The 24743-nt window shown below is 48.9% G+C and overlaps 1 protein-coding gene across 1 annotated transcript; it reads left to right on the top strand.

Moving 5' to 3' along the window:
- Positions 1 to 6941: 6941 nt before the first annotated feature.
- Positions 6942 to 23079, top strand: LOC130130814 (butyrophilin-like protein 9). Its single transcript, XM_056300648.1, has 6 exons — positions 6942 to 6993; positions 13063 to 13176; positions 13629 to 13955; positions 16313 to 16594; positions 19110 to 19223; positions 22722 to 23079. The coding sequence occupies exons 2-6, from the start codon at positions 13071 to 13073 to the stop codon at positions 22865 to 22867; spliced, it is 975 nt and encodes a 324-aa protein (XP_056156623.1). The 5' UTR covers positions 6942 to 6993; positions 13063 to 13070; the 3' UTR covers positions 22868 to 23079.
- The last annotated feature ends 1664 nt before the right edge of the window (positions 23080 to 24743 follow it).

Genomic DNA, 24743 nt, shown 5'->3' with positions numbered 1-24743 from the left:
CCTCGTTCAGTTGGAGGAGTAGGAGGAGAGACCTGGCTACAGCACAGAAGGAGCTTAACATCACTGCGGCGCACCAGCTGATCACAGAGTCCCCTACCAGGTGGGGGTCCAGGCAGAAGACGACTGAGCGGGTGCTGGAGCAGGAGCGAGCAATTTCTCAAGTCTCGGCCTCAGACCAAAAAACAAAAACATACCAGGCACCTCGTTTTGACCTGGCAAGACCTGGCAGTCCTCGAGTCAGTGCACCAGGCTCTGAAACCCCCTGGTGGAATTCACAGACGCGTTATCAGGTGAGGACTACGTCACTGTGTCCTATGTGGAGTCTGTGCTGCAACTCTTCATCTCTTCTGAGCGCACACCTCACCCCTGTCACACCGCCCTCATACATATCCTGCACCACCTTTACCTACTTCTCTGCCGCTCCTGACTCCCTCATACAACACCACGCCTCCTCTCTCGGCACCCTGTGGTATGCTCCCTAAACCCGCAGACACAAGGAGGTCACTCCTTCTGACCTCCTGTTTACTTCTCATCAATATCCTCAAAGCAAACGCCGCGTCTAAACGTAAAAGAAAACATTGGGAAATAATTTAATAGGAAAATAAATGAATGCAAAAACAAAGAATTTTTGACACAGATACATTTTATTTACTTATTTATTTTTCAATTAATGTGCATATTCGTGTTTAAATGGAACTGGACATTTATTTGACAAGAGAGGTTTTTCTTTCTTAATTATTTATGCGTATTTATTTATTCATTTCTATTGAAGGCAGTTTCCGTCCTCCATAAAAACTGCGCCTAAATTCACCCGAATCTGCGCAGACCCGCCGGCGCGTCACCGCCGCTGCGGGCGCGTGCACGAGCAGCCGCTTGTGAGTTAAACAGAAGTGAGTGTGATGGCGAATGAGCCGGTCCGGCTGTAAAACCACGAGGACTCCGGAACCACGCAGGAGTCGCCTCGGTGCCGGCCGAGTTGGACCGCCGCCCTCGCCGCTCGGGGCGCTCATGAGGCGGACGGGTGTTCAGCGTTCGCCGGTGCGCCGTGGAAAAGGCCCGCAAGCCTGGGACTCTGGTAGGTTCAGCGGCCGGCGATCGAAGCCCGGTGCTCGGCCTCACCGGCCGACCAACGTCCGGAGGCCTCGCAGCCTCCCGGAATCTGGAATCTGGAGGAGATTCAGAATAAACGCTGGGAAACGGAGGAAGAGATGGTGAGATAATGGAAAGACAGAGTAAATCAGAGTGGTGCCAGCAGATGAGGGGGAGGCGCTTCACCGAGGATCCAATCAGTGCAACTGATTTTTCTGGGGCAACAACTGTGTGTCGTGTCATACCGACAGCTTGACAATACTGTTTCAAATGACGCGTTGACCTCATACAGCTGGGAGCAGTTTCATACCAGATACGATGTACCGCAAAAATGACCCACAGTAATGCATGTTCCTCAGCATACCCCCCCCCCCCATCACCACACCTCCACCCATAAGTCACCGTTAGCTGCACGCCAGACTCGTGAGACCGGGTTGTGTTACCCAGCTCTGTCCACGACCAACGCACGTCTGAAACCACGGCTCCTAGTCCGAGTGGAACCACCAACCTCCGAGCATAAACGAGCCCCGGGCAGACATGGAGAACTCACCAGTCCCCGGCTGGAGCTGCAGCGTGGCTGGCGCACGGTCCTGGGATCCTTTGCCTTTCCTGGACGATGCGAAGTCGCCAACGCCCCCTGTTGTCCTTGCCAGGCAACATCAGTGTTGAGATATGACACCGGCGTGTTTGTATGACTCCGTGTTACTGCGTACTATTGTTTGGTTTACAGTCAGTTATGACGTTGTTTGTCCACAAGTGGGCGGTGTCGCGCTTGCATGCGCGGATTGATTACGTCACTGAGACGCTGTTCCATTTTTTCTTCTTCTTCCCAAAACGACCGGATGAACGGAGGCTACGTTTTTTTCCCTCCAGCAGAAGTTCGGTAGTCGATAGTGTTAGTCTGGTATGCATGTGTGTCCGACGGTTGCACCCATCTCGTGGACATTATGAGTCATCGACTCCCTGTGTGAACTCGGCTATGTCATCTTGTCCACAGCCTCAGCGTTTCTCTGCTGCTCAAAACCAACATGATCCTCAGCGGTGGGCTGAGTGTGTGTGTGTGTGTGTGTGTGTGTGTGTGTGTGTGTGTGTGTGTGTGTGTGTGTGGGAGTGGAATGTGAATCAGGCAAGTCTCAAGTCTCTTTTAGCAGCATGTCAATGTTGCAGCAAGGGGGGGATACCACATCACACCTGGTTTCCCCGCACGTAGTAATAATCAATCAATCTGATGCAGCGCTTCTCTAGTACTCAAAGTCGCTTTACAATAAATGGAGTGAAACAAGACGACAGATGAACATAACACAGACATACAGGGGTGGATGGGAAGGGGGGGCAGACATACAGGGGTGGATGGGAAGGGGGGGCAGACATACAGGGGTGGATGGGAAGGGGGGGGGCAGACATACAGGGGTGGATGGGAAGGGGGGGGCAGACATACAGGGGTGGATGGGAAGGGGGGGGACAGACATACAGGGGTGGATGGGAAGGGGGGGCAGACATACAGGGGTGGATGGGAAGGGGGGGGGCAGACATACAGGGGTGGATGGGAAGGGGGGGCAGACATACAGGGGTGGATGGGAAGGGGGGGCAGACATACAGGGGTGGATGGGAAGGGGGGGGGGGCAGACATACAGGGGTGGATGGGAAGGGGGGGGACAGACATACAGGGGTGGATGGGAAGGGGGGGGACAGACATACAGGGGTGGATGGGAAGGGGGGGACAGACATACAGGGGTGGATGGGAAGGGGGGGCAGACATACAGGGTTGGATGGGAAGGGGGGGGCAGACATACAGGGGTGGATGGGGGGGCAGACATACAGGGGTGGATGGGAAGGGGGGGGGCAGACATACAGGGGTGGATGGGAAGGGGGGGGCAGACATACAGGGGTGGATGGGAAGGGGGGGGCAGACATACAGGGGTGGATGGGAAGGGGGAGGCAGACATACAGGGGTGGATGGGAAGGGGGGGGCAGACATACAGGGGTGGATGGGAAGGGGGGGGCAGACATACAGGGGTGGATGGGAAGGGGGGGGGCAGACATACAGGGGTGGATGGGAAGGGGGGGGCAGACATACAGGGGTGGATGGGAAGGGGGGGGCAGACATACAGGGGTGGATGGGAAGGGGGGGGCAGACATACAGGGGTGGATGGGAAGGGGGGGGGACAGACATACAGGGGTGGATGGGAAGGGGGGGGGCAGACATACAGGGGTGGATGGGAAGGGGGGGGGACAGACATACAGGGGTGGATGGGAAGGGGGGGGGCAGACATACAGGGGTGGATGGGAAGGGGGGGCAGACATACAGGGGTGGATGGGAAGGGGGGGGCAGACATACAGGGGTGGATGGGAAGGGGGGGGCAGACATACAGGGGTGGATGGGAAGAGGGGGGACAGACATACAGGGGTGGATGGGGAAGGGGGGGGCAGACATACAGGGGTGGATGGGAAGGGGGGGGGGCAGACATACAGGGGTGGATGGGGGGGCAGACATACAGGGGTGGATGGGAAGGGGGGGGCAGACATACAGGGGTGGATGGGGGGGCAGACATACAGGGGTGGATGGGAAGGGGGGGGCAGACATACAGGGGTGGATGGGAAGGGGGGGGGCAGACATACAGGGGTGGATGGGAAGGGGGGGGCAGACATACAGGGGTGGATGGGAAGGGGGGGCAGACATACAGGGGTGGATGGGAAGGGGGGGGCAGACATACAGGGGTGGATGGGAAGGGGGGGGCAGACATACAGGGGTGGATGGGAAGGGGGGGGGCAGACATACAGGGGTGGATGGGAAGGGGGGGGCAGACATACAGGGGTGGATGGGAAGGGGGGGGGCAGACATACAGGGGTGGATGGGAAGGGGGGGGCAGACATACAGGGGTGGATGGGAAGGGGGGGGCAGACATACAGGGGTGGATGGGAAGGGGGGGGCAGACATACAGGGGTGGATGGGAAGGGGGGGGGGCAGACATACAGGGGTGGATGGGAAGGGGGGGGCAGACATACAGGGGTGGATGGGAAGGGGGGGCAGACATACAGGGGTGGATGGGAAGGGGGGGGGCAGACATACAGGGGTGGATGGGAAGGGGGGGGCAGACATACAGGGGTGGATGGGAAGGGGGGGGGCAGACATACAGGGGTGGATGGGAAGGGGGGGGCAGACATACAGGGGTGGATGGGGGGGCAGACATACAGGGGTGGATGGGAAGGGGGGCTACGAGAGGGAGAAGCAGCAGCCACACCACACCAGCAGTATCTCCCACTGGGACAGATATACAGGGGTGGATGAGAAGGGGGGGGGGCAGACATACAGGGGTGGATGGGAAGGGGGGGGGCAGACATACAGGGGTGGATGGGAAGGGGGGCTACGAGAGGGAGAAGCGGCAGCCACACCACACCAGCAGTATCTCCCACTGGGACAGACATACAGGGGTGGATGGGAAGGGGGGGGGCAGACATACAGGGGTGGATGGGAAGGGGGGGGCAGACATACAGGGGTGGATGGGAAGGGGGGGGCAGATATACAGGGCAAGAAAAACAAACATCATAAATCACAGATGCAGGTGGACCGCTCAGTCCCCAGCCTGCCCCAGACCAGGGGTGGAGGAGAGGACGGGGAGGGGGGGGGGGAGGGGCACGAGAAGGCAATGGAGAAGAGGTGTGTCTTGAGACGGGATTGGAAGAGTGGGAGGGATTCTGAGTCTCTAATGATTTGGGGAAATGATTTCCAGACCCCGGAGCTGCTCTGGAGAAGGCTGAGTCACCAAAGCTGCGGAGTTTGGACCTGGGGGCCGGAGAGAAGGGAGGCTGAGGTGGATCTGAGGGACCGAGACGGTTGGTAGGAGCAGAGGAGATCGGCGAGGTATGGGGGAGCCCGTTTGTGAAGGGCTTTATATGTAAGAAGCAGGAGGAGGTCTTTTAGGACTGGGGTGGTGTGGTGCCAGGATTTGGTGAAAGTTAAAAGTCGGGCGGATGCGTTCTGGACCAGTTGGAGTCTCTTGACAGAGCTAGCACTGATGCTATAGAGGAGTGAGCTGCAGTAATCAAGGCGGGAGGAGGTGAAGGCATGGATCAGCATCTCCGCAGCAGGGCGAGTGAGAGAGGGTCTTATTTTTGCAATGTTGCGAAAGTGGTGGACGGAGGATTTGACCATGTGGCGGATATGTGGCTCCAGGAAGAGGGTGGGATCAGTAGGCTATCTTATAAAGAATGACACACACACACGAGTTGCTCAGCGCAGCCAAGTATATTCAAAGTGATGTAACATGTTCCGGAGCGCGGGTGATGTGTATCTAAGGTAAACTAGTGGATAGCCGATGGCATCGATCTATCTAGACCCGTAACATCCTCCTTTTCCAAGTATAAACACATACACATGAAGTTAGTGCAAAATAAAATTACTTTCATATACGAACAACCAATAACAGTGCAACAGCAGTAAATCTCTTCCTATCCCATACCAGTGTAATAACCACAGTAGCGTATGATAACATTTCTCCTCTTTTCCCCCTCCCTCCCACATGGCAACCATCAACATTATTCAGATTTCATAGTGAGTTTCAGTGGAGGTTTAGACAGCCGTCCAACCCTTGTGTAAGTGTGTCCATCCGAACGCGGAGCGCCAACAGGAGTAGATGGCGCCTTGGGCGTGGACCTGATGGGGCTCGGCTCGAACACAGCCTGAGGGGTCTCAATGACAGTTTCTGTAGCTGGATCCCCGTCCGGTGTGTGTGTGCCGCAGCGGGTTCAACGGGATCGTGCGCGGCTCGTGCAGCTGGCTCAGCCACTCTGAGATCGATCCTGTTACGACGGTACAGGGAGCCATCAATGTCCACAAGACCTCGGCGCAACCCTGCGGAGACAAGTTCCGACTCTCCAGCGGCCGGTGTTATCACCTGGCAGGGGCTTCATCCGTACGACTTCCCCAATTTCAAGTGCCGGCAATTCACGGGCAGATCTGCCATAGGAGGATTTGGCGAGTTGCTTCCTGTGGCGCGGCTTTTCGGTGACGCCCACGACAACAGCTGGTTCCAGGAGCTTTCTGCCGCCGGGATGGACGTCTTCAACCGGCGGGACATGAGGCGTTGTGCTGGGCCGCTGCCCATGTTTTCCGTAGGTGTGTTCCTCCAGTGAAGCACGGCTTTCCAGGGGTCTTCACCGTCATGCGCGGCCTTACGCGGAAGAGTTTTTACAATCTTCACGGCCGACTCGGCCTTGCCATTCGCTTTCGGGTGTCTGGGAGAGGAGGTCACGTGCTCAAATTCCCACTCGGAAGCGAGTGTGGTACCACGAGGGTGTCTCAGCACGTGAAATGCCCCACTACAACCAGGCCAGACGGACGTGACTTCGGCTGCTTCGTTTTCCAAATCAAAAAAAAAAAGAAAGAAAAAAAAAGAAAGAAAAAAATTTAAAAAAAAAAAAGTCCAAAAATGGGAAGAGACGACAGGCGCGGTAACCCATTACAGCAACAATGACGCGGCCCAGTTGGTGCGGCTGAGAAGTTCGGATTCAGAAAACTCGTTAACACACTTGATCCAAAGCACGTGTTTCGTGTAGTCGCGCGTTGTCGGCTGAGAAAGCTGCACCGGAGTGGCGGACTTCGGCGAGAGAAAGCTTGGCCCACAACTACCGACTGGTGGTCCAGCAGAACGTGAGAGTCACAGCTGCGCTTCACTCGCCGCCACGTCACGAACTGGGAGCGGAAGAGTTCGCCCATTTCAAACCCAGTGTTTTCCGGAGGGGAGGGCGGGGGGGGGGCGGAGTCGATGAAGCAGCAGCAAGCAGGGGGGCGGAGTCGGTTTGTTTTTACTATATAAAGCAGGCGAGCCGAGGGAAGCGGTGCTGAGAGCGGTGATGAGAGGAGGACACGGAGGGAACCGCGGGGAAAACATTCAGTAAGGACAGGTACGTGTCTGAATCTGGGGTTGTAGATTTGAACTAAATGCAAAAAATGAAACGGAACATGCCGCGTCCCGAGACCGGGGGTCTGCCAGACCGGAAGTCGGCAGACCCCCGGTCCCCGCTGTTACCTGCCGCGCGGCCTGCGTTGCACCCTGCCCTAACGCTCATCCCCGCGTGTGGTGGGTCCACGGGTCGGTGGGTCCACGTTGTTTTTTCGGGCTGGGCCCGACCGGGCCCCGTGGGCCAGGTCTGGGTCCAAGAGGCGGCCCCGGTTTCCCTTTTCTATGCGGGGGCGGGGGGGGGGGGCTGTAACTCTGCTGTCTGTTTTGTTATGTTTTGGGGAAACCCGGACTGGCTGCTTACGGTGGGAAGGAGCCGGTTGAGGTGGTTCGGGCCTCTGATCAGGACGCCTACTGGACGCCTTCCTTTGGAGGGTTACCGGGCACGGCCAACTGGGAGGAGACCCCGGGGTAGACCCAGAACTCGCTGGAGGGACTACATGTCCAGTCTGGCCTGGGAACACCTTGGGCGCCCCCAGGAGGAGATGGGGGGCGTTGCTGGGGACAGGGAGGTCTGGAGTGGCCTACTTACCCTGCTGCCACTGCGACCCCACCCGGGAGAAGCGGCTGATGATGATGAATGAATGGATGAATGAATGAATGAATGAGACTGAACGTGAGAGTCTGGGGTACTGTCGGCTAGTCCTTTATCTGGTAAGGGCACCGGGTTAAACCACTTGTATTATAATCAGGGTTAGCGTTACGGGTTTTGTTCCATTCACATCACAACCTTCAACAAGTAGAGACAAACAAAGAAACACACAAACAAAGAAACACACACAGGTCGGTCTGGGCGACACGGTGGTGCAGTGGTTAGCGCGGTCACCTCACATCAAGGAGGGCCTGGGTTCGAGCCCCAGGGTGGTCCAACCTTTGGGGTCGTCCTCTGCGTGGAGTTTGCATGTTGCCTGTGTGGGTTTCCTCCCACAGTCCGAAGACATGTAGGTCAGGTGGATCTGCCGTACTGAATTGTCCCTAGCGTGTGTGTGGTGTGGTGGCGGGGCCCCCCTGTGGTGGCGGGCCCCCCCCCCCCCTGTGGTGGCAGGGGGGCCCCGCCCTGTGTGACAGTCTGGCGGCCTGTCCAGGGTGTCTCCCCGCCTGCCGCCCAGTGACTGCTGGTCGGATGTTGGTCTTGGTTTCTGAAGTCACGTCTTTGGTTTTGATCCTAAACATTTTTGGCAGGCGCGGACCCCCGCGCGAGGAGGGGGGGGAACCGGTTCCGTCTCATTCCAGCCGCGTTTTGCAGTTCTGGGCTTTAGAAACGGCAGAGCAGCGCCGTCATCATGATGCGGATGCTGCGGATGCTGCGGATGCTGCGGATGGCGTCCTCCCACACACACCGAGCTGAGGGTCGTCGGAGCGTCGTCCCGTATTCAGAGCGGTTTCCTGCAGGCCTCTTTCATGTCATCACTGGGTCTTGTTGGAACCGGCTCATCTTTAGCACGTGCGCTGTTTTACCCTGGGTAGAAACCCAGTATTTCTACTGTTTTGTTCTTGATAAGTCGCCGCGCCACTGCACTAACAGAATAGAACAGGACACAACAGAATAAAATGGAACAGAATAGAGTAGAATAGAATAGAATAAAATAGTACAGAACAGAATAAGATAGAAAATAATAGAGTAGAATAGAACAGAATAGAATAAAATGGCACAGAATAGAGTAGAATAAAATAGCACAGAATAAAATAGAACAGAACAGAATAGAATAAAATAGCACAGAATAAAATAGAACAGAACAGAATAGAATAAAATAGAACAGAATAAAATAGAACAGAATAAAATAGAACAGAACAGAATAGAATAAAATGGCACAGAATAGAGTAGAATAAAATAGAACAGAACAAGAATAAAATACAGTAGAGTAGAATAGAATAGGAATCAGGGAGAGTTTATTGTCGTTTCCTTCTGGTACTTGCGTAAAGAAAAGAAACCAAATTTCGTTTCACCCAGCCCACAGCACGTGCGACACAAAAGATAAACACACACACCCAAAACTTCCAAAAACGACACCACCAAAAAACATACAAAAACAGAAGAAAACAACAACAACACCACACAAACAGCTAACAACACAGTCCACTCAGATCAACACAGTCCAAAGAACCCCTGTCCAGAGAGCGAGGGCCAGCCAGGCTGCCTGTCGGAACTGCGGGCCTGCACGGGCTAGCGGTCAGCCTAGCCTGCCCTGCTTCGGCGTCACGTCAGATCGCCATCGGTGCTTCGTTTTCGGGCGCAGCTCCAGGCAAGGCCGTGGTCTTTGGGCCCACCGGACGCGGCAGGCCAAGCTCTCCCAGCCATCAAACGAAAAAATGAATGCAAGATCAGAATAAAACCTTCACAAACGACACAGACTTACACGCAGACATGGACAAAGACGCAACCGTGAGTTCGCGCCGCCATCTTCTCACACCGGAAGCCACAATAGAATAGAATAAAAATAGAACAAATAGAATAGAATTGAACAGAATTGAATAGGGCGGCACGGTGGTGGTTCAATGCGTTCATGAGCAACACTGTGTGTGTGTGTGTGTGTGTGTGTGTGTGTGTGTGTGTGTGTGTGTGTGTGTGTGTGTGTGTGTGTCTTGCTTGTGCCCAGGACAAGATGAGCTGTTGGGTGAGTGGTGAGTGGGCCAGGACCACTCACCACTCACCCAATCAGAAAGTGAAGCTGTGCTGTGTGGTGGTCGTGCTGTAGTGCGTGACCAAGCCCAACATCTACCACTTAACACACCATCACGTCTATTCTATTCTATTCTATTCTATTCTATTCTAGTTAGTGCAGTGGCGCGGTCACTTATCAAGAACAAAACAGCGACTTTGAGTGTTAGAAAAGCGCTATATAAGTTTAATTTATTATTATTATTATTATTAGAAATACTGGGTTCCTACCCAGGGTAAAACAGCGTACGTGCTAAAGATGAGCCGGTTCCAACAAGACCCAGTGATGACATGAAAGCGGCCTGCAGGAAACCACTCTGAATACGGGACGACACTCCGACGACCGCTGTTGCTCTGCCCTTTCTAAAGCCCAGAACCTAGTCCGCGGTGGCGTAGCGGTCTAAGCATCGGCTTGGTGTCGATGCAGATGCCCACTGGGGACTGGGGTTCGCGCCCCGGTCTCGTCAGATCCGACTATGGCCGGACTCGATGAAGCAGCAATCATTGGCAACGCTGTCTTCGGGAGGGGGGCGGAGTCGGCTTGTGTTCGTCACGTGAATGCGTCTCTGTGTGTGTCGGAAAAACAGTGGTTCGGCTTGGATTCGCCTTGTCACGAAAGTGGGGAGGTGCTTTCCTTCGAGACTGCCGACCGGAGAGATGCAGTTGGCGAACGCATGCAATACGAGGGTGGGTGTTTGAATTAAAATAGGGATCAATTGGCCACTAAATTGGGAGAAAAAAGGGAAAAATCAGAAATAAAAAAAAAAAAAAAAAAAAATAAAGCCCAGAACTGCAAAACGCGGCTGGAATGAGACAGAACCGGTTCCCCTCCTCCTCGCGCGGGGGTGCACGCCTGCCAAGAATGTTTAGGATCAAAAACGACATGACGAAGTCGCGTGGCGCGTTAAACATGAGTTTAAACACACCACGTGACTTCAAAAAAAAAAAAAGACCAACATGTTTTTTTATCTGTACTTGTTCAATATTGTAGTGTGAACGGAACAAAAACATGATGCTAACCCTAATAGCAAATATTTGTCGTGGTTTAACGACTACAAATACTTATCAGATAAAGAATTAGGAAATCGTAAAAAAAAAAAAAGTTTTTTCTAACTTCTATTTAATGGATTTTGCATTCTACAATTCACAGAATCAATAAAAATATAAATTCAATATTGTAATGTGACTAATAAAATATAAAATAAAAAAATATAAATATTGTAATGTGACTAATAAAATATAAAATATAAAAATATAAATATTGTAATGACTAATAAAATATGAAATAAAAAAGATAAATACTGTAATGTGACTAATAAAATGTGAAATAAAAAAATATAAATATTGTAATGTCACTAATAAAATATAAAATAAGAAATATAGATATTGTAATGTCACTAATATTGTAATGTGACTAAAATATAAAAATATAAATTTTAATGACTAATAAAATATGAAATAAAAAAGATAAATACTGTAATGTGACTAACAAAATGTGAAATAAAAAATATAAATATTGTAATGTCACTAATAAAATATAAAATAAGAAATATAGATATTGTAATGTCACTAATAAATATTGTAATGTGACTAATAAAACAAAATATAAAAATATAACTTCAATATTGTAGTGTGAATGGAACAAAAACCATGATGCTAACCCTAATAAAAAAATATTTTCTCGTGGTTTAACCGCTGCAAATACTTATCAGATAAAGAATTATCAAATCATGAAAAAAGTTTTTTTCTAACTTATATTTGATGGAGTTTACATTTTACAATTCACAGAATCAATAAAAATATAAATTAAATATTGTAATGTGACCAATAAAATATAAAAATATAAATATTGTATTGTGACTAATAAATATTGTGATGTGACTAATAAAATATAAAAATATAAATATTGTATTGTGACTAATAAATATTGTGATGTGACTAATAAAATATAAAATAAAAAATAAATATTGTGACTAATAAATTATAAAATATGAAAATATAAATATTGTAATGACTAATAAAATAGGAAATAAAAAAGATAAATATTGTAATGACTAATAAAATGTAAAATAAAAAAATATAAATATTGTAATATGACTAATAGAATATAAAATATAAAAATATAAATATTGTAATGACTAATAAAATATGAAATAAAAAAGATAAATATTGTAATGTGACTAATAAATATTGTAATGTGACTAATAAAATATAAAACATAAAAATATAAATATTGTAATGTCACTAATAAATATTGTAATTTGACTAATAAAATATAAAACATAAAATATAAATTCAATATTATAATGTCTGTTATCTGGGTTAGGTTATCATAGGTTATCAAAGAAAAGGCCTCCAGGCTCTTTCAAATAAAAAGTGTTTTTTTTTTTTGGTTTGTTTTTTAATTGTACTTGGCCAATTACCCCACTCTTCCGTCCTGATCTCTGCTCCACCCCCTCTGCTGATCCGGGGAGGGCTGCAGACTACCACATGCCTCCTCCCATACATGTGGAGTCACCAGCCGCTTCTTTTCACCTGACAGTGAGGAGTTTCACCAGGGGGGTGTAGCGCATGGGAGGATCACGCTATTCCCCCTAGCCCCCCCCCCCCCGAACAGGTGCCCCGACCGACCAGAGGCGGCGCTAGTGCAGTGACCAGGACACATACCCACATCCGGCTTCCCACCCGCAGACACGGCCAATTGTGTCTGTAGGGACGCCCAACCAAGCCGGAGGTAATTCCGTTCCGGTCTATTCCGTTGCCTACCAACATGGGATCACCGGTTCGAATCCCCGTGTTACCTCCGAGGGACTGAGATCACTCATAGGCACAAAAAAAAAAAGCAACACTAACCTCATGACATCAAGATGAGTGATATCACACACAAATCAGTGTTTTTGGAGAACAAAACATCGTCCCTGGTGTCGGCCCGCCATTTTAACACGACACATCACGTGCACAACCACACAATGCGAGTGTTAAGAGGCGGGGGTCATTTCACGTGTTTCTGTGACAGATTTACACTCTGCACTTCTACAAACACCAACCGGGGTAATCTCCAGTGTTTTCTGTGTGTGTGTGTGTGTGTGTGTGTGGGGGGGCTACAACTACCCTCCACGTTGAAAGTTGAGGTTAAAGGGGCACCTAGAGCGTTGAGAGCAGTGACGAAGAGGTCGTCCTCAACAAGCGTCCACATGTGACGAGTTGGGAGGGAGAATGTGTAGTACAACCGGGAGAAAAAGGGAGAAACACCCCCCCCCCAAAAAAAACCAAACCTGTTTTGATTCAGTTTGGTAAAAGAGTATTTTAAATGACATATTTATTTTGTTAATATACTTACTTTTAATTTTCCAGATACCAGAATGATGTCTTTGATAAGTGGACTCTTCCTGAAGAGGATTTTTGTGAACAATCTTTTCTTCTTCTCCGTCTCGATCATCTGTCTGCATCCCGGCCACTCGGACAGGGGTAACACTTTTACAGCCCAGCTAGGCTTTATATGTACCTTCAACGTAATAGTTTAATATGCCCGTCCGTCCATCCGTCCATCCATCCACTATCCAAACCGCTTATCCTGCTCTCGGGGTCGGGGGATGCTGGAGCCTATCCCAGCAGCCACTGGGCGGTGTTTAGTATGTACAGTCAATTTCCAGTTAACCCAGAGATCACATTTACAAATAACCGATACTGACCAACGTGGTGAACAACATTGAATGACTGACTGACTGACTGAATGAACGAGTGAATAAGTGAATAATTGATTGAATCAACAGAAAGAACTGTTCGAATAATTTTTGACAAACCCTAAAAGCACGTGACAGAAACAACACAGGGCACATCAGTAAAGAAGACTAGATGGATATATGGACAGATGGATGGACAGACAGACAAATGGACAGTGAGCAACTTCTGTTTTCCAGGTGGAGCTCAGTCTGTGATTGCCTTGCTGGGCGAAGACGTCATTCTACCGTTTACACTGAATCCTCCAGAAGATGCCCGTAAACTAACGGTGGAATGGTCCAGAGACGACCTCCAACCAAAGTATGTTCATATTAGCCAGGATGGACGGGACCAGTACCTTCAGAAGAATCCTTGGTTTAAAGAGAGGACAGTCCTGCCAGTAGAGAGACTGGAACGTGGGGACGTCTCTCTGAAACTGTTACAGGTTAAGCTCCATGACGAGGGAGCCTACCGCTGTACTATCCACCATATGGAAAACGGGAAGGCAGTCATCCAGCTCATTTTAGGTAAGGAGATCAACGGGAAAGTATTAGATCAAATCAAAACTAACTGCAGTTTTGTTTTTTAATTCCCACAAGTAAGAATGGGCAGTAATTGGGTGTGTAGCTAGGGGATAATCCACTCCCAGTTAACGCACGATGCGCAGGCGCAAAGAACCACCCGACGCGAAGGCATACGCTGGAGTGGATGGTTCCGCTTATACCAGGGTCACTTACCAAAAACAATTAAAATTAAAGCACTCACCTATTATTATTATTATTGTTATTATGATTGTTGTTGTTGAATGTTTTGGACTCAGAAGTAAAAGGTTATGGCGTTAAAGTTAGCCGCTTAGCTAACTTCCAATGTTCACCGGGACTGAAACTGATTCGGCGTGTTGTTATGGACATGAACTACGTGTGTATTATAAGTTATAATGTACACTCTCCGACCAATCAGAGTCCAGCATTCTCTGTTACCATGGTATGATATTGTGGCGAGCTGGCGTGGAAGAATCAGAGAGTTAGAGATCTCTTTTCCCCCAGGAGCGCTCCTGTATCCTGTCCCTCCCCATGGCTGCCGAACAATGGCGTCCCCTAACGACGTCACTCTGGAACACACAAATGACAGTCATGGTGCTACAGTCAGTCAGTCAGCCGGTCAGTCAGTGAAATGGTCGTCTACCCTGTCCGGGTCGACCACTAATCAGAACACGAAGTTATTTGTTATTCGGTATTCGTCCGCCGCAGCGACGGTGACCATCTAGTCCTCCTGTGATGGACGGCTGATGACTTGCGCGATGATTGAAGTGAGGAAGAGCTGCGCTTCATCAACCTCACTGTTATTTATCCGCATATCATACAGCAGAAACGACACGACTGCTCAGTAACCGTCTACATCAGCTCCCTTTATCGCCCTCTGTCTTTTTTTACATGTTCTTACTTTCCCCTTCTACTGCCCCCCCCCCCCAATGGGCGGCGGACTAACTACAAGATATAACACCCACTCTCTGTTCCGAGGCCACCTACTACCAGTGGCAAGACTAAGCGAGACGACTGGCAATGGAGAGGGATGCAGATTTTTCCTCAGGGTGTCTGTGAATGTTCTCATTCATCCAGGTCATGGTTCTCCAAAGGAGCTGAATCAAGTGCAACTGGACTTGGTATATATCCGTGAAGACGTTTCGCCTCTCATCCAAGAGGCTTCCTCAGTTCGTGCCTTTCTGACTAGCTTGGTCTAGTCAGAAATTCCCCACTAAATGAGATGTGAAATATTTCAGGAATTCTCATTTGAAAACTAGTTTAGGTTTGATATAATAATAGAGGACTGCATTGGGATTAGGATCCCGTGGATCCCGCGGAACCCAACGCCAATCTCGCGGGAGCGAGCTGTTTTACCTTTGCAGCCGGTGGGAGTGGGTGGTCAAAAAACAAACGGCGGGTCCTGGGATTTAGCTAGCGTTAACCAGAAGGATGGAGTCATCAAATGAAAGAAAATCAGATCAGGTCATTGCCAGAGCTGTCGCATGGGCTCTGCGAAGTGGGTGACCGCACAGGGCTTTGAACCTGGCCTGCACTCCTGCAGTTTGTTTCTATATACTAGGTGTACTTAGTGCACTAGCATGAATGTAATTATACACTAGAGTGTAATTTCATTGTTATCACCGACAGGTATGCATCTCTTCATTAATACTACACAGTAATAGGACGTGTTTCCCGTCCAGGATGGGAGAAATCCATGGAACTCTATTGTGGAGGCCTGAATGGTCAGAACGTTTGCGGGAGTAGGATTAAGAAACCGGTCCCGTGCAGGGCTCTGCTTTACGTTACCCAACAGCTCAGTGTGATGAGCCTCAGCTGGACTCTTAAACATTGTATTTTACATATGTAAGCAGATATGGTGAAACAATGCGACAGGCATGGGCGTCCAGCTCTTTACCTGTGCCCCTGTCCGTAGGGTTAGTGGTTGTGTCAGGAAGGGCATCCATCCGACGTAACATTTTGCCAAATCAGAATGCAGACTGACGAGCATACCGGATGAGTAGAGGCCTGGGTTAATAACGGCCACCATCGGTGCTGTGCCCTCACGAGGTAAATCATAAAATCCGCTGTGGCGACCCCTGAAAAACAAGGAACAAGCTGAAAGAAGAAGAAGCAGATATGGTGATATTAAACACTGGTGTTCAATTGTGTGATATATATAAAATGTGTTAAGTTCCCCAGGTTGATCACAACAGTAACATTTTCCATTTTGCCCAAGACAGTCTCACATGTTTGTGATCCAAATACCTTCAGCTTCCTTGGTGGTGGTGGTGGCTCTGAATTTCCAAGTTAGGGCTTCTATTCATGTTCTTCTATTCTTGTCCATTTGCCCTCATTTCTAGGTTCAGTGTCCTACCCTGTCATCAGTCTACTGGGGTTTAACAGCAGTGGACTGGTATTAGGGTGTGAGGCTAAAGGATGGTACCCAGGGCCGGAGATGTTTTGGCAGGACAGTGAGGGAAAATCCCTCTCTCATCAATCCCCAGAACCAGTCCGAGGTCCTGATAGACTCTATACCATCAGCAGCACAGTAACCGTGGGGGGGACGGAAAACAACACGTTCACCTGCGTAGTTCGACAACGGACCATCAACGAAACCAGAGAGACACCCATTCATGTTCCTGGTAAACAGTGGTCTGATTCTTCAAACTGAACTTCCATATGTTTTACAAGTAACATATGTTCTGCTGATGTTTCTACACACTAAGTAATGGGTATCAGTGGCTATCAATTGTCTTAATTTAAAATACTTTTTATAGAAATTGTCCAAATGTTTCTACGTCCTGACAGCTATCAAATAAGTAGATGTACTGAGAAATAAACCTAGTCTCTCTGGCTGCCATAGGCACTGTAAACAGACAGAAAATGTCCACTGTTCCCGCTCCTTATCAGTAAATTAGGAGAGTTCTTTGCAAACAACTGGAAAGTCTTCATTGGTACCTACTTGCTGTCAATCACTTTGCCTGTTCACAAGGCTCTAAGGCAGAAGTGAGGGGGGTGGACTCATCCATCCATCCATCCATTATTCAAGCCGCTTATCCTGCTCTCAGGGTCGCGGGATGCTGGAGCCTATCCCAGCAGTCATTGGGCAGCAGGCAGGGAGACACCCTGGACAGGCCGACAGACCCCCCCCCCCACACACACACACATACACATTAACACCTAGGGACAATTTAGTACGGCCGAGTCACCTGACCTACATGTCTTTCGACTGTGGGAAGAAACCGGAGCCCCCGGAGGAAACCCACGCAGACACGGGGAGAACATGCAAACTCCACACAGAGGACGACCCGGGGCGACCCCTAAGTTTGGATTACCTGGGAGCTCGAACTCAGGACCTTCTTGCTGTGAGGCGACCGCGCTAACCACTGCGCCACCATGCCGCCCTCATTCATTCATTTTCCAGTGTATTTTCAGAATAGTACAGCTAGCTTTTGCTAACTTACACTCAGAATCTCTTACCCACATTTTATGTCAAGGGGGGGTGGGGAATATATATTCCCCACCCCCCCTTGTCAACCACCACAGTGTCTGGTTGGTTAACCAGCACCTGCTTGTCAGTCTGGAACTTGAAGTCCCACAAGACCTTGGCTCTGTCATTCTCAACCACCTTTGGTGGTGTTTCCCATTTGGACTTGGGGACTTTCAGTCTGTATTCAGTACAGATGTTCCTGTACACTATCACAGTCACTTGGTTATGCCTTTGGTGTACGCTTTCCCAGCCAGCATTTTACGCCCTGCTACTAAGGACCAGGCTGTCTCAGGGGCATCTTTGCACAGCCTGCAACTTTGGTCTTGTCTGGTGTTGTAGACCCCTGCTTCCATCAATCTGGTCCTGATTGCCTGTTCTTGTGCTGCTATGATTAGCGCTTCTGTGCTGTTCTTCAGTCTAGCCTTTTCTAGCCACTGGTAGGATTTCTCTATCAGCTACGTCTTCTATCTGTCGATGGTACATCCCATGGAGGGGCTTGATCTTCCGTGATACCTCCTCCTCTTCTTCTTCCTCTACACTCTCTGTCTTCTGCTGCCTGAGGTATTCACTCAGCAGTTCATCATGGGGGGCCCTCTTTTTGATTTTCTGATGTACTCATGGATGTTCCTTGTTTCATCCTAGATAGTGGCCCTGACACTCACCAACAGTCGGCCCCCATGTTTTTGCTTATCGTACAGTCTCATGCTGCTGGACTTCAGGTGGAACCCTCCATGCATTGTGAGGAGTTTCTATGTCCTGATATCTGTGGCGTTTATCTCCTCCTTTGTCCAGCTTATTAGTCCAGCTGGGTACCTGATGACTGGTAGGGCATACATGTGTTGATGGCTTGGATCTTATTCTTCCTATTGAGCTGGCTCCTCAAGACTTGTCTCACTCTCTGGAGCTATTTCACTGTAGCTGAACACCTTGCTTCCTCCTCGTGGTTTCCATTTGCCTGTGAAATACCGGCAAATGTCCTGTATGTGTGTCATCGTGCCGTCGGGTAATTGAACCTCTTCAGTGCTCACCACCTTTCTACTTTTTGCCACCATTCGAGTCCCGTCCGAATGACACCCCAATGTCGTTGCTGTAGATCCTGGTGAGGTGGATCAGCGAGTCAATGTCTCGCTCATTGCTGGCATACAGTTTGATGTTTTCCATCTATATGAGGTGGCTGAATCTGTATCCATATCCACTCTTTGTGATGATCTGACGGAGGGGGTTCAGGCCTATGCGGAACAGCAGTGGGGACAGTGCATCACTTTGGTGTATGCCACATTTTATATATGTATATATATTATCTGAACCGCTTATCCTGCTCTCAGGGTCGCGGGGATGCTGGAGCCTATCCCATCAGAACAGTGTGTAAATTAAGATACCATTAATAAATGTTGATGTAGACACAATGCAGTATGTCACAACCTGATTATAAAATAAGTGATGTACTGTCTCATAAAGGGTGCAAACAGCTTGATGTGTCCTCCTTGTTACCAGTTTGTTTCAGTATCCTATTCAGTTTCTCATAATTAGAACAAGGTATTTATCTGTATTATTGTGAATGAAACACAACATTTACACCAGCTAACGCTAAAACAAGATATTTGAGACAAGAAACCAGTATTCATATAAATATTCAAATTTTCTTTGTGTTTTTTTAATTTTCACAGCGGACTTCTTTCCTTCACAATGTCGCCGGCAGTTCAACGAAAAGTTCTGTCTTATAGGAATTGGTCTACTAGTATTCTCACTACTGGTACTTTCTGTTCCACATTGCAAAAAGGGTAAGTAAAATACATTACCTCACAGATTCGGATCTTCTTTTTTTTTTACACTAAACTTCAAGTAACAGCTAAAATAAAGGATATGTTTCAGTAAATGAGGGATATAAAGAATATTGAAATAAGGTGTTTCCATAGAGGCGCTTTCTTTAAAATGATGAACCAGTTAACTTCCCTTCACGCTTAGCATGTGACATCGTTCCTATAGGGTTGACACACCTGTAGAGACTTAAAGTTGTTCTGGCTGACTACCGCTCTCTTAATGAACTTTGTGATGGAGTTTCCTTTATTTTAAATGAACCAACAAAGACCTCAATGGCAGAACTGGCGGAAGATGTCTTCAGGTCACAATGCTGGTGAAGGCGGATGAAGGCGGCAACAGAGGGCGGTCCCCAGTCGTCTTGGTTCTCCATGCCATTGGACTCTGGCCACCCCCTGCCAGGGACCATGTCGTGGCTGCAGTTGCATCAGCCTCTCCATATAATAAAGCTGTCATGCGCAGGCATCCCCTCACAAGCATCAACCTATAAACATCCTGGGTCAAAGCCCTATGGCGATAAGGACAAGGTGATAGGGGCAGAATATTGAAGTCTGTCAGCCCCCTAGCCACAACCTGGCAGACGGGTGGCGGGTGTATGATCAGTCAATAAGCCCTGGGACTGAGGCAAAGGGGCTTCTTGGCTGCTGCGCCCCCGACTGAGCAGCCCTAATTAGGATCCGCTCTGCTCACCCCAGTTGGGGAGGGATCTAGAAAACGTGCCCTAAACATAGTTTGTCTCATACCTGCTGTCTAGACCAATGGACCACATTCATTGAGGCTGAGAGGACGCCCAGCAAGGTGGCAAATGAGTCTGATTTTGATGGCAAAAGCTCACACCGTGGATCGTCGGCCCATCAGCTGCTTTCCCTTTCCAGACAAAAAGTGTAACCACCCTTCTCCTCTTTCAGCTGCCCTTGGCTGGCCTATAGGTTTCAGAGAGGGCGACAATATCAATCCAGAATCTGCTCAGCTTTCAGGTGATGATGGCAGTATGCCATTCAGGTTGATTGCTGGATTGATTGTCCATGAGGGTTTGTATCTTCCAGGCTCCAAAATATACGGGGTTTTGTTTCTGACAGCATGGCGGTGATCCCTCCATGGTCCCAGGATAAGATAATCCTGCTTGTAGATTTCAATGGCAGAGTGGGATGAATTAACAGCTTGTGGAGAGGCATACTTGGCAAGGAAGGAGTTGCAAACACAAACTCCAATGCTGTTAACTGCTGTTAACATCATGCTCAGAACTGCTGTTAACATCATGCTGGGAACACAGCCTAATCATCACCAACACACTCTTCCACCAGAATAACATATTTAAAACAACATGGAGGCACCCTCGTTCTAACATTTGGCTCCTCATTGACTACATTATCATCTGTCAAAGAGACCGATGCGAGGTACTTAACACCAGAGTGATGATCAGTACAGATGACTGCTGGACTGACCACTGTCTTATCCACTCCACCCTTTCCATCCAACTTCACTCCCTGCTACTAAAATATGGGAAAAGGAGGAAATTCCTGCATAATTTAGGGATGCACTCGTTGTCTCTATCTTTAAGAAAGGGAATGAAGCCGAGTGCGGAAACTACCATGGCATTTCCTTGCTTTCCACCTCAGGGCAAGCCCTGGCTAGGGTCTTGGCCAACAGACTCCTCCCAATTCCAGAGGAAATTCTGGCAGAATCCCAGAGTGGTTTTCTTCCTAACAGAGGCACCACGGAAATGATTCTTACTGCTTGTCAACTGCAAGAAAAAGCCCAGGAACAGAATCAACCATTGTGCATGGCCTTCATAGACTTAACCAGCGCTTTTGATTGCATAAACCGCCAGGCCCTCTGGCTAGTTCTGTTAAAAATAGGCTCTCCTGACAAATATATGACTACTACACGATAATATGTCAGCTAGAGTACTCAGCAGTTATGGAGAAAAGACGGAGTCCTTCAAGGTCCTCACAGGAGTTAAACAAGGCTGTGTCCCTGCTCCAACCCCGTTCTCGGTCGTCATTGCCACCATCCTCCACCTCATGTGTCCTAATCTGCCTCAAGGAGTCAAAATCATGTACAGAACTGATGGGACTCTTCTGAACATTAACAGATTCAGGGTAAAGGTAAAATCACCACCATGTCCACCACTGAGCTGCAGTACGCTAATGACAACACCTTCATGTCCCTTGTAGCAGAGGAACTACAGAGCATACTGGACGCTTTTGCACAGGCATACAAGCAGCTTGGCCTGACCATTAACATAAAAAAAGTCCCATATCTTCTCCCAACCCCCACCCAGCAGAAATCTGCCTGCTCTGCCCCAGTCCATCTCTGTAGACAACACCAGACTTGAAAACATGGAACAGTTCCCTATAGCTTAGCAGCCTTCTCTCCTCCAAAGCCAACATTGACATTGAAATACATCATCATCTCAGTCGTGCCAGCTGGGCCTTCTCAAGATTGAGTAAAAGGGTTTTTGAAAACCACGACCTTCAGGCCAGAACAAACATTGTGGTGTACAAAGTGGAAGTGCTGCCCACCCTACTGTATGGGTCAGAAACCTGGACCACATATAGCAGGCACCTGAAGGCACTCGAGGCATACCAACAGCGATGCCTCAGGAAGATCCGAAAGATCAGCTGGGAGGATAAGCTCACCAACTTCAGTGTCCTCAAGAAGGCCAACTTGCCTACTATAACTGCCACCATCACGCAACATCAGCTGAGATGGACTGGCCATGCCCTCCACATGTGACTCTCACCTCCCGAAACAAGTCCTTTACTCTCAGCTCGTGACAGGACGCCGTGCCCCAGGAGGACAGAAGAAGCGATATAAAGATAACATCAAGGCCCACATCAACAGGTTTGGCATCGACCTTAACACCTGGGAACAAGCAGCAACAAACAGGCAGGCCTGGAGACTGGCTGTCTGTGATGGTGCTGGGCGCTACAACCACGACCTCCTCCACCGTGCTGCCGAAAACAAGTGCAGACTCAGAAAGGAGCAGGTTACCAGAAAGGTCCAAACCACATCCTCAACCACTCCTCCTCACCCTCTGCCCACATTGCCCCAAATCATACGGCTCCAGGATTGGCCTCTGTGGCCACCTGAAGACTCACAAGGACTCATAAGGAAGACAGTCATACACAACCCTGAATGACTTCCAGTGATGATGATGATGGCGTTTCCTTTAGTTTAGATGTTACAGCTACTATTATAGGTTGAATTAAGAAATGTAAAGTTTTCCATTTTCTATTACAAAAAGATATTTAATGTTTGTGTTTTTACGAATATATTTATAGTTTTGTATATTTTCACTGTGTCTCTGCAGTTCTGTTGTCTGTGTACCATGTGTATCAGAATGTACTGTGGTACTATGCATTTCAATGTTGAGTCTTAAAACACAGTATGTTACCACAACCTTTTGTAGTATATTTTTGTGGTTTTAATTGTAATGATTTTGATGCTGTTTTTAGGCCTTGGCTGGGTAACGGAGTATTTCCCCAAGAAAAAACGTAAAGACTCCCAAAAAAAGCGTCAGAAGAGTAACAGAGACCAGTTGGAGATGAAGAAGACTGGTGATGGTACAGACACAGACGTACAAGCTATCCATCGCGAATGACAGAGTCCATCAGTCACACCACGGCCCGTCTGGAAGAAAACCGAGTTCTGATGTCTGGTGGGCTGTCTGGACTAGTTTGGTGTGTGCTGAAGTCCACATAGAGAGGTATTGAGATATAGTATTTGAGTGGTTAGGCCAGTGCCTCTGCAGTCACATGTTTATCCCCACTGGTGCGGAATCAGATCTCCCTACTGGTGCGGAATCAGATCACCCCACTGGTGCGGAATCAGATCACACCACTGGTGCGGAATCAGATCTCCCTACTGGTGCGGAATCAGATCACCCCACTGGTGCGGAATCAGATCTCCCTACTGGTGCGGATCAGATCTCCCTACTGGTGCGGAATCAGATCTCCCCACTGGTGCGGAATCAGATCTCCCCACTGTTGCGGGATCAGATCTCCCCACTGGTGCGGAATCAGATCACCCCACTGGTGCGGGATCAGATCTCCCCACTGGTGCGGATCAAATCTCCCCACTGGTGCGGAATCAGATCACCCCACTGGTGCGGGATCAGATCACCCCACTGGTGCGGATCAAATCTCCCCACTGGTGCGGATCAGATCTCCCCACTGGTGCGGATCAGATCTCCCCACTGGTGCGGATCAGATCTCCCCACTGGTGCGGAATCAGATCTCCCCACTGGTGCGGATCAGATCTCCCCACTGGTGCGGAATCAGATCTCTCCTGTGTTTCTCCTCCTCTGTCCCTGTCTGAAAAGTTAAAGCATGATAATCCTTTAAAACCAAGTCCACGTGGAGTGTTCACACCTGTCAGAACGACCTGAAACCAATCAAAAAGTTTATCAAAGAGGGCGTCCGGGTAGCGTAGCGGTCTATTCCGTTGCCTACCAACACAGGGATCGCAGGTTCGAATCCCCGCGTTGCCTCCGGCTTGGTCGGGCGTCCCTACAGACACAATTGGCCGTGTCTGCAGGTGGGAAGCCGGATGTGGGTGTGTGTCCTGGTCGCTGCACTAGCGCCTCCTCTGGTCAGTCAGGGAGCCTGTTCACGGGGGGAGAAATAGCGTGATCCTCCCACGCGCTACGTCCCCCTGGTGAAACTCCAGACTGTCAGGGGAGAAGAAGCGCCTGGCGACTCGGCAGAGGGGGCGGAGCAGCGACCGGGACGGCTCAGGAGAGTGAGGCAATTGGCCAAAAAGTGAGGAGAAAAAGGGAACAAACAAAAAAAAACAACCCAGTTTATCACGTGTGGACCAAATGAAGGAGATGTGAAAATGTCTGTTTTGAAACATGTACCGACTATATGCACAGATCTCAACGTTGTTTACCGTTTTATCTAACTTTCAGTCATTGTAGGTTTTCTGATTTCTTTTAAAACACTGAAGCTTTCTCAGCCAGACAACTGAACAGTGACCTGCGCAACACAGGGGGGGGGGCAAAACACACCCCTTAATTTCACTGATCAGTGTCCTGTTCTCTGGTTGACGTTAGAGCAATTCAAACGGCTGACGAATGAGGGCTTAATGCGTCCTCCAGAGAAGACCTCCGGTACACATACTTCATCCTGTCTTATGCCCACGAAAAGTGTGAGGTTTCCTTTCCCAATCAATCTGCATTTTATTTTCTCAACACACTCAGGAAAATTATGGAGGTTGAAAAGCAGCTGAATTTTCTTGTTGTTGTCAGAAATAGAATCTATAAATCTTTTAGAACTGTGAAAATCTTCATGGCTTGAATTAATAAACACCACTGAAAGGACTGATGTGACTTCTATTAAAATCAGCGTTGAACTGTGAGTAACGAATTAAAGCTTTTCAAGAATTTAATTGATTCTAAATAAGTGATCGATTACTATTCTATATTGCGTTGTTTGCTTTGCGAGAGTCCGAAGCAAGCCCGTGCCGCTGCTCGGCCG

The sequence above is a fragment of the Lampris incognitus genome, chromosome 20 (genome assembly GCF_029633865.1).
Source record: "Lampris incognitus isolate fLamInc1 chromosome 20, fLamInc1.hap2, whole genome shotgun sequence".
NCBI lineage: Eukaryota > Metazoa > Chordata > Actinopteri > Lampriformes > Lampridae > Lampris > Lampris incognitus.
This window is presented reverse-complemented; position numbering and strand designations above follow the sequence as displayed.